This window comes from Haemaphysalis longicornis, unplaced genomic scaffold (genome assembly GCF_048455015.1).
Source record: "Haemaphysalis longicornis isolate Haplotype H1 unplaced genomic scaffold, Haemaphysalis longicornis Haplotype H1 scaffold_4, whole genome shotgun sequence".
NCBI lineage: Eukaryota > Metazoa > Arthropoda > Arachnida > Ixodida > Ixodidae > Haemaphysalis > Haemaphysalis longicornis.
Genome location: NW_027526361.1, coordinates 159,927,689 through 159,938,088, shown reverse-complemented (window position 1 = coordinate 159,938,088; position 10,400 = coordinate 159,927,689). Strand labels below are relative to the sequence as shown.

Below are 10,400 nucleotides of genomic sequence, written 5' to 3'. Positions count from 1 at the left end.
CACTACGGCGGACAGTCGCATTACGGCTAAGAGTGCATTACGGCTGAACGTCGCAACACGGCGGAGAGTCTCACTACGGCTGAAAGTGCATTACGGCTGAACGTCGCAACACGGCGGAGAGTCTCACTACGGCTGAAAGTGCGTTACGGCTGAACGTCGCAACACGGCGGAGAGTCTCACTACGGCTAAAAGTGCGTTACGGCTGAACGTCGCAACACGGCGGAGAGTCTCACTACGGCTAAATGTGCGTTACGGCTGAACGTCGCAACACGGCGGAAGGGGGACCCTTTAAGCCGATCAGCCGTTCAAATGATCTGCAGCTAGTTGCGTTCAGCATTGCCGCAGCTGGGCGTTACGGGCAAGAGCCTGGATATATATTTCGGCGTGTCTTTCCCGCATTTTCATTGTTTTCCGGCACTTGTTTTATTTCTTGCGTATTTCGCGTGTTTATTTTTTACGGCTGAAGTAGTGGTACGGCTAAATACGCGTTTAATTTTTAAATACGTATTATTTATAGAAGAATTTGAGGTATCGAACAATATTCCTTTACTCAAAAAAGGTCTCCCGGGGTTTATGCATAATTATCGCCCCAAATCTATCCTTTTCTTCTCAGATAAGGTTTAAAAAAAACTAATTGAAACCAGCCTTTTTCGCCATTTTAAAAACATCCGCTTGCTCCCCCTTTTTCAGTTAGGTTTTCGTGCTGTCCTATGGACTAACATTATGACTGTGTGCCTAACAGACAAAATTAAATCGTTCATTGACCGCTGTGACGCTGCTGTTGGGTTTTCTTAGAGTTCTCGGCAGCATTCGACACAAGGGACCATGACGTTCTTTTCATTTTGCTTGAGCATTATGGGGTAACAGGTCCTGCCATAACTTGATACGAAGCCGTCTACTAATCATGCAACAGACATTAATTTCTACAGGAATATCATACCCTGTCACAGTTACTAGAGGAGTTCCACAAGGCTCGATCTTGGGCCCATTGCTCCTTTTAATTTAACAAATGATCTTCCTCTCTGTTTTAATTCCTCAATGCATACTGCATATAGATGGCACCACCGTCTTTAACTGCCATCAAAATAGCTGTGCCTTGATCCAAGTGCTAAAGGCTGACCTGTTTTCCTTCCAACTATTGCGTCCTCTTAAGAAATTATCTTAAAGTACCTAAAACTTGCTTTTAGATGCGAAGCAGCTTATGGAGATGACACCGGAGCATGAGATCAATTAGGTTTAATAAAACAAAATGAGTGGTTAACAAATGGCGCAGGATGGGCGAAAAGTGGACAGAGAAAACATTACAGCATTCAATCTTTCAGTCAATCTTTCAAACAACCCGCCGCAGTGGCTCAGTGGCTAAGGCGTTGCACTACTGAGCACGAGGTGGCGGGTTCGATTCCCGGCCGCGGCGGCCACTTTTCTGATAGAGGCAAAAAGCAAAAACGCCCGTGTGTTCGAGATTTCGGCGAACGTTAAAGATCCCCAGGTGGTCAAAATTAATCCGGAGCCCTCCATTATGGCGCGCCTTGGGGGTTGTGGTTTGCGACGGGAAAAGGAAAGGAAATTCACTGGGGATATTTTGAGCTTCATCGCCTGTGTTGCGTCGGCGCGTAAAACCATCAATCAATCAATCAATCAATCAATCAATCAATCAATCAATCAATCAATCAATCAATCAATCAATCAATCAATCAATCAATCTTTCAAACAGACAATCTTACAGGCAATCTTATCGCTCTTACAAAATCTTTGACCGGCATTTGTCGGCGATTCAGGTAAATGCGCATGATTTTGTCTTGTGCAACGACTGCTTTTTTTTGCGTTGGCGTCTTCTGGCGTTGGCAGCTTCTGCCACAATGTGTATATTTTACAATAGCAATCTAAATACACTGAAGAACACAACTAAGGGATATTGCGCGCGGGGTTAGGGTTGATGGCGTAGTGGCTACTGTTTTTAATGCAAAAACGTGGAAGATATACGTTGGAGAGCTATTTATTAACAAACAAAAAATAACACCAGTCCCAGAAAACAATGAAAATGCGGGAAAGACACGCCGAAATATATATGCAGGCTCTTGCCCGTAACGCCCAGCTGCGACAATGCTGAGCGCAACTAGCAGCAGATCATTTGAATGGCTGATCGGCTGAAAGGGTCCCCTTTCCGCCGTGTTGCGACGTTCAGCCGTAACGCACGTTTAGCCGTAGTGAGACTCTCCGCCGTGTTGCGACGTACATCCGTAACGCACATTTAGCCGTAGAGAGACTCTCCGCCGTGTTGCGACGTTCAGCCGCAACGCACATTTACCTGTAGTGATACTCTCCGCCGTGTTGCGACGTTCAGCCGTAATGCACTCTTAGCTGTAATGCGACTGTCCGCCGTAGTGGGACGATGCCGGAGCGTCTGGGCGCTAGCATAGTGACGGCTAGCGGCGGAAGATATAATGCCTTCTCTCCTTTGTTCTACAACCCTACTTTCGGACGCTGTTGAGCTTTTCGCGTTTCCGCCACCACTGGAATTCCTGTTCAGTGCTCTTTCATCTCCCTTTCCTCCTTTTTTTTGTTCTCTCCAACTATCTTGGCATCTCTCTCTTTGTTGTTCATTTTTTGTTCATTCTTCCAATAAGGAAGATTCCCGCTTCGTGTTTGTGCTGTTCACGTATGTTTGTGTGTGGTATCGTTGGCCATTCGTAAACCCGCTTTCCACTTTCGACATACATGCTCTCTTCCGAAATGACCGAAGCCATCATTCCTGTAGAAGACTTGTCTCGAAGTCGAAACGTCGAAATAAAGGTTCTATCTCACTACGGCGGACAGTCGCATTACGGCTAAGAGTGCATTACGGCTGAACGTCGCAACACGGCGGAGAGTCTCACTACGGCTGAAAGTGCATTACGGCTGAACGCTGCAACACGGCGGAGAGTCTCACTACGGCTAAATGTGCGTTACGGCTGAACGTCGCAACACGGCGGAGAGTCTCACTACGGCTAAAAGTGCGTTACGACTGAACGTCGCAACACGGCGGAGAGTCTCACTACGGCTAAATGTGCGTTACGGCTGAACGTCGCAACACGGCGGAAGGGGACCCTTTCAGCCGATCAGCCGTTCAAATGATCTGCAGCTAGTTGCGTTCAGCATTGTCGCAGCTGGGCGTTACGGGAAAGAGCCTGGATATATATTTCGGCGTGTCTTTCCCGCATTTTCATTGTTTTCCGGCTGATGGGCTAACATTATGACTGTGTGCCTAACAGACAAAATTAAATCGTTCATTGACCGCTGTGACGCTGCTGCTAGGTTTTCTTAGGGTTCTCGGCAGCATTCGACACAAGGGACCATGACGTTCTTTTCATTTTGCTTGAGCGTTATGGGGTAACAGGTCCTGCTATAACTTGATACGAAGCCGTCTACTAATCATGCAACAGACATTAATTTCTACAGCAATATCATACCCTGTCACAGTTACTAGAGGAGTTCCACAAGGCTCGATCTTGGGCCCATTGCTTCTTTTAATTTAACAAATGATCTTCCTCTCTGTTTTAATTCCTCAATACATACTGCATATAGACGGCACCACCGTCTCTAACTGCCATCAAAATAGGTGTGCCTTGATCCAAATGCTAAAGGCTGACCTGTTTTCCTTCCAACTATTGTGTCCTCTTAAGAAATTATCTTAACGTACCTAAAACTTGCTTTTAGATGCGAAGCAGCTTATGGTCGAGCCTGTTCCCTCCGCCATTGTGTGGGCGCCGTTCTGCGGCGTCCACACCCCCACTGCGCATGCCTGGCCAGGATAAAACAAAATGAGTGGTTAACAAATGGCGCAGGATGGGCGAAAAGTGGACAGAGAAAACACTACAGCATTCAATCTTTCAGTCAATCTTTCAAACAACCCGCCGCAGTGGCTCAGTGGCTAAGGCGTTGCACTACTGAGCACGAGGTCGCGGGTTCGATTCCCGGCCGCGGCGGCCGCTTTTCTCATAGAGGCAAAAAGCAAAAACGCCCGTGTGTTCGAGATTTCGGCGAACGTGAAGATCCCCAGGTGGTCAAAATTAATCCGGAGCCCTCCACTACGGCGCGCCTTGGGGGTTGTGGTTTGCGACGGGAAAAGGAAAGGAAATTCACTGGGGATATTTTGAGCTTCATCGCCTGTGTTGCGTCGGCGCGTAAAACCATCAACCAATCAATCAATCAACCAATCTTTGAAACAGACAATCTTACAGGCAATCTTATCTCTCTTACGAAATCTTTGACCGGCATTTGTCGGCGATTCAGGAAAATGCGCATGATTCTGTCTTGTGCAACGACTGCTGTTTTTTGCGTTGGCGGCTTCTGGCGTTGGCAGCTTCTGCCACAATGTGTATATTTTACAATAGCAATCTAAATACACTGAAGAACACAACTAAGGGATATTGCGCGCGGGGTTAGGGTTGATGGCATAGTGGCTACTGTTTTAATGCAGAAACGTAGAAGATATACGTTGGACAGCTATTAATTAACAAACAAAAAATAAAACAAGTCCCAGAAAACAATGAAAATGTGGGAAAGACACGCCGAAATATATCTGCAGGCTCTTGCCCGTAACACCCAGCTGCGACAATGTTGAACGCAACTAGCAGCAGATCATTTGAACGGCTGATCGGCTGAAAGGGTCCCCTTTCCGCCGTGTTGCGACGTTCAGCCGTAACGCACATTTAGCCGTAGTGAGACTCTCCGCCGTGGTGCGACGTTCATCCGTAACGCACTTTTAGCCGTAGTGAGACTCTCCACCGTGTTGCGACGTTCAGCCGTAACGCACATTTAGCCGTAGTGAGACTCTCCGCCGTGTTGCGAGGTTCAGCCGTAATGCACTTTCAGCCGTAGTGAGACTCTCCGCCGTGTTGCGACGTTCAGCCCTAATGCACTCTTAGCCGTAATGCGACTGTCCGCCGTAGTGGGACGATGCCGAAATAAACCCCCCGCTGTTGCTGTTACCGAGGTTTCTTGCTTTGAGTTCACCACGCCTTCGGCCCCATCGCCAGCACATATATATATATATATATATATATATATATATATATATATATATATATATATATATATATATATATATATATAGTACTAGACAATGTTTTGTACCTTCTAGGTGGTATCTTTTGCCACTGCAAATTGTTTTCATCCACAGTCCACAAACAACTGTACCTGTTCCCCCCCCCCCATCCTCTTTTTTGTTGTTGTCTGTTTCTGCCGCTTCAGCTATATCCTAAAATTTTTGTTGTATTTTGTTGCACATCCAATTTTGCCTTTACCAATGCCTTGTATACCCACCCCTAATGTAATGTCCCTTCTGTTAGGGACCCTTGAGGAAAATAAAATAGATAAATAAACAAATTACCTCAATGAAAGTGCAACTCACGGCTCAAATCGAATTTCGCTTAATTTTTGCTTGATAGTGGTGTGCGCACGGATGAACGCGGACGGACATTGGGAGGTCCTAAGGCACCGTTACAGTCGAGGGAGTATGCCGTTTGACTCTCGGATACTAACTTACGGTCGTAGCCCAATGGTCTCTGGTTTTTGTAGATTGTTGGGAAGAGGTCTTCCTATGGGACGTGTTGCAGCGTACCTTAAAGAAAGATTTTCCTGTGGATACTCATGGAATTCGATGTTTAGCCATACAAAATGAAGGGGGTGTTCCATACGACTTCATAATGTTACTGGCCCTACACGGTATATGGAAGGCTCGCATGGCCCGTCGGTACAATGATGTCGATGCGACGGCAGGGAGGGAATACTTTTGTGAAAATGTCCGCTACATAGTAGAGGTGTTGAAAGCCGAGCCTAGTCCACCCGAGTGGCTGACTGTGCTGGAGAGTGTGGCGAGACTACCGCCTTTTTAAACCTGACACACTAGCAAGGTATGTGCTAGTGTTTTTTCACGTGGTGTAATTTTGTTGATGATTTCCATGCATGTATTGACCCAAATCAGGCAATAAAAAAAACGGTCGTAGCCCAATGGGTAAGACGACTGGCACTAACTCTGTCTGGTCTACTAGACACAGGCTCGGATCCTGCCGGTGCCTGTGTGATTTTTTTGCGATTTTAAATGCTATGCGCACGTACGCGGACGGACATTGCGTGGTCATCAGGTACTCCGCCCCTAAAATAATATTGGCCGCGTGTGTTCTCACTTCGCTGCAAATATCGTCAGTACACAATCGCCTTATGCCCCTGCCGTGTGCCTGCCGCTTCCCCCCTTCCGTCTAGCTTCTCCCACCATAATCAAAGTGGAGATTTGCACAGGCCAAATCAATTTCCCCGCGTTTCACCGCACGCGCGCCCTCTATTGGAACCTTTCTTTAATGGTAGACACTGAATGCCGACATGAGGCCTCGGAGAGTGATATTTGTACTTTTGGGTCAGAACACTCTTTTCGGCGCGTATGTTTTTGTTTAGCATCACAAAAATCAAGAACACTTCTATTTTCAATTAAAAGAACACTACCTGGGCCAATTCTGTACTGATAATTTGCCTCGAATATGCCTAATGTTTCATTTTTTTGTTTTGCTATGTGTACAAGTATGCAGTACGGTACCATATTTAGTAGTTCGGAAAAAGGTCCCTCGGTATAAACTTCGCGTTTCAGACTCTCTTTTATCTTTTGACTGGGTGGCTCAATCAAGGGACAGACAGAATAGAGACACACATACCGACAGACAGACCAAACTTTTCTGGTTTAAAGTAGCCCGAGAAAGACTATCGCTTTTAAAATTAGAGGGAGGATCTTGATCCGAAGCATGGCTGGGGAGGGATTCCTGTAGAGACAGGAGTGCATATAATGAAAGCTGCTACTCGCTGCCTTCACCTGGCTTCAGGGGCTAGAAGGTGTAAGATAAGGTGAATCTATGAATGAAAACGAACACACCCAAATCTGTAAGAACTCGAGTCATAAGTGCATTGCAAGCTGAGGTATGTTTTTGCCCTAAAACGAAATGTTCACGGGAATTCATGAAAAACAGATGAATATGGTTCATTTTACAGGGCGGAACAGCTGATATCAGGTTTCATAAAACTCTTAGCTACGTCTTGGACACCCACCGTTCTACCTGTGCCCCAGAGTCTGAGTAGGAAAGGTCAACATGCTGAGGAATATTCCTGAAGGTTAGGGCAAAACCGAGTCGCTCCATGACATGTTCTATCTTCGTGGACATCGGACTAAACGAGCATTTAGGGAATACATAAACCAACATCCCGTTAGGACGATGTTCTTAAAAAGATTAAAGAGAGTATGTTCTCTGCCACAATCAATGCTAGTGAATTAAACCACTAATCTGTGCCTTGCTGTGCTGCATTTCCACCACCTTCCACCCCCGCTGCCCAGAAGGCAAAAAGAAATGGCTCGCGTTTGTAAGCATTGATGTTTTCTTCTGCGCAAACTTTGCGCCTAGAACGGTGGGTTCTTGTATGGCGCACCATCCTACAAAGACAAAAATGCGATTGCTTTTTGCCTCAAGGTGGCCTGCAAAGCAGTGTGTGAGCTTAAGCTTTTCAGACCCGTTGATGAGCGTTATATAAAGAGGGATCCGTTGCAAGCCTTCAGCAGTGAACACGGTTGCATCAATACACCTTACTAAAATCTTTAAAAAACTTTTTTCAGCATTATCAACTGAATTTTACAGCGTATCTGGTCAGGGCCTTAGGTGACGTCCGGCGCCGCAAACTCGTAGGGCAGACATAGGTACAGCTGAAGCGGTCGCCCTTCTCTCAAGCACGTTTTGGAAATATCCCCAGAGGAGGCAGCGTGCCATACGATATGATAGGAGCCTTGCTCAGAAGTGGGGCGGGTGAGGGCCGAGCACCCAAGATCATTCTCTTCGAGGTACATTGCGACGAGCTTTCATTTCCATCTAGGAGCGGCGCCTAGTTGCCCCTCGAGCCACCAAAACGCCTTCGCCACGTAGCGATGGGCGAAATGCCAGCCCGCGAACACATTCTCTGCCCGGCGATGCGTGCCATACGATACCGCATTGCGCGAGGTCCTTTCGTAACGTGCTATAAATACAGATAGTAACTCGGATATTGTTATATTTATCGAGGAGAATTTTCAAGGGTAGCTTACATTTATCCTGCATATGTCTTTCCTAGGACCATAATAATTTTCTGTCAGTAATGTTCAACTCGTAGCAAAATAAATCTTGCAAACCAGAATGGTTCTTACTTCAGTTTCGGTTTCGAGTCTGTGCCAGAACAAGGAAACGTCTTCAACTAACGCCAATCTTTTTTAAGACGGTAGTCTTTCTTGTGCGACTTAACGCAGAAATTTCGTCTGTCTGAATGTCTGGTTGTCTGTCTGTCTGTGACTCGATTCAGCCACCCTGCCAAAGTGAAACAATCTGCGCAAGTCTCATTTACCAAAAGCCGAATCTAAACGTCCAAGTCCGGTGGCAGTCTTCATACTTGTCAACATTTTTGAACAAGAACAAGACATTACGTAAATGTGAGGCAGAGAATCAATTATTAGGCGATATTTGCCGTGTTTTTTTTGTTAAAAATTGCATGGATACTTAGTTTTGCGATATCAAATGAAATAGTACATCAACTTCAGGAACTCATCACCTGCTGTTGCCCGCGCCACTAGAGTTTCTGGTGGAATCTTAAATCAAACGGCAACAGTAATTATGATTAGGAGAAGACAGCGCGGTTTACACACGGACACAGGGAAGAGAACTTGACACACACGAGCGCTGAACCAACAGTTTTAATGAAAAAAAGACACACCTATATATACGCACAGTAGTCACGCTTCTCTGGGTTTTATACACGGCGCATGCGCAGAAAGTCCAATTCTTTTGTAGTAAGGGCTAGCGACGGTGAACTAACGCATGCTCACCCAAGCCTGTGGATGAATTCAGCTTCAATAATCTCCCGTGTGATACGGTCTGAGCATTTCTTTACGACAGCAGTTCTATCAAGGAACGGCACACATCCGCACGTGTGGCAGTGCTGCGCTAAATGTGTGGCTGTGCTGCGCTGCACCGTCACTAGCCCTTACTACAAAAGAATTGGACTTTCTGCGCATGCGCCGTGTATAAAAACCCAGATAAGCGTGACTACTGTGCGTATATATAGGTGTGTATTTTTTTCATTAAAACTGTTGGTTCAGCGCTCGTGTGTGTCAAGTTCTCTTCCCTGTGTCCGTGTGTAAACCGCGCTGTCTTCTCCTAATCATGTTAAACCAACACGCCCAGATAGCCACGTTAGGGCAAGAGTAACGAAAGGTTCCACTAGATACGTTCCACGTTCCGCTTGGAATCCAAGTGGAGCAGGGCCAAGTGGTTCTATAAACGTCGTAGTAGGGTGCCTCGAATCGCGCGTCTCCGCCGTACGGCAGCGCTGGCATCGAGGCCCCCCGGCCTGGACGGGTACAATGCGGTAAATTTAAATTGACTTTTGCGCCATTTTGCCCGACGCATCAATAGATTTGAGCAAACCTCTAGCGTGCTATCTTGGGAGGAACGAGACGGGAGGGGAACGGCATGAGAGGTGAGCGGGAAAGAGAAGGGGGGCGTTTCAGGTGCGCCAGTCGACTATCGTCTTTCGTCGACATTTGCAACGAAAGGAGCAGGTACGCGGCCATTTTTTAAAGTAATCATTGCCTATCTTTTGATTCCTTCGACTCCGCTTTGACGGCCGCAAGGCTAAGCTTTCCGATTCCGCAGAGGAAAGTGGCACGCGTGGAGTGAGCAGCCGCGGCGCACCCTGACGAAGTCCCTGACGACGTCCACGCTCCCGGCCTGGAAGAAGAGGCGCTGCAGGTGCGTCAGCGGGCCCTCGTCGTCCACGGTCCGGCAGCGGCGGAAGACGTCGCAGTAGCCGCGCAGGCCGTCGCAGGGGGCACCCGGGGGCAGCCACATGTTGCAGAGGGCAGCGCGGGCTTCGGGCGACGACAGCTCGCAGCCAGGCTTGCACGAACCGGACTCTGCGCCGCCAGGTCGTTGCGAAACACGCTCAACATCTTGGGGGCCTTAGAGGAGGCCTGGATGTACAACGCCCTGCGCGCTTATTTTGCGCTGGAGTGATGCGGCTTTTTGGACGGAATGGAGCAAATTTGGCGGTAATGACTTCTTTCCTGCATCTCGTACTTTGCTTTGCCAGCTTGGCAAGTGTGCGCATAGAGGCGCGTTCTTCCAGCCTGTTCTCACCGAAATTCGGCTCTCAGATATTTTCTTGCGCTCGCCTCACGTTTTACACGCCGTCGGCTCCTGGAGGTTCAACTGGAGAGGGCACAGAACGAGAGAGGCACTAAAAAGAGGCTGAGCTCAACCCGCTCGACTGAGTGCAGCCATTTGGAAAGTAAACATAACAGCATTGAAGAAAACTGACCTAGTTTGTTATGCGACTAAGAAAGGAAAATTAATATTGCT

At 47.3% G+C, this 10,400-nt stretch overlaps 1 protein-coding gene across 1 annotated transcript; it reads right to left on the bottom strand.

Annotated features, from left to right (window-relative positions):
* Positions 1–8,342: 8,342 nt before the first annotated feature.
* LOC144180072 (disintegrin and metalloproteinase domain-containing protein 10-like) lies at positions 8,343–10,011 on the bottom strand. The gene is made up of 2 exons (XM_077708479.1): positions 9,681–10,011; positions 8,343–8,351 (listed from the first exon to the last, which is right to left on the bottom strand). Exons 1-2 carry the CDS (start codon positions 9,888–9,890, stop codon positions 8,343–8,345), a joined length of 219 nt encoding a protein of 72 aa, XP_077564605.1. The 5' UTR covers positions 9,891–10,011.
* Between the last annotated feature and the right edge of the window lie 389 nt (positions 10,012–10,400).

Bases quoted from the DNA above. Each gene is read 5' to 3' on its own strand.
- LOC144180072 (XM_077708479.1), bottom strand. From the start codon at position 9,890: ATGTGGCTGCCCCCGGGTGCCCCCTGCGACGGCCTGCGCGGCTACTGC.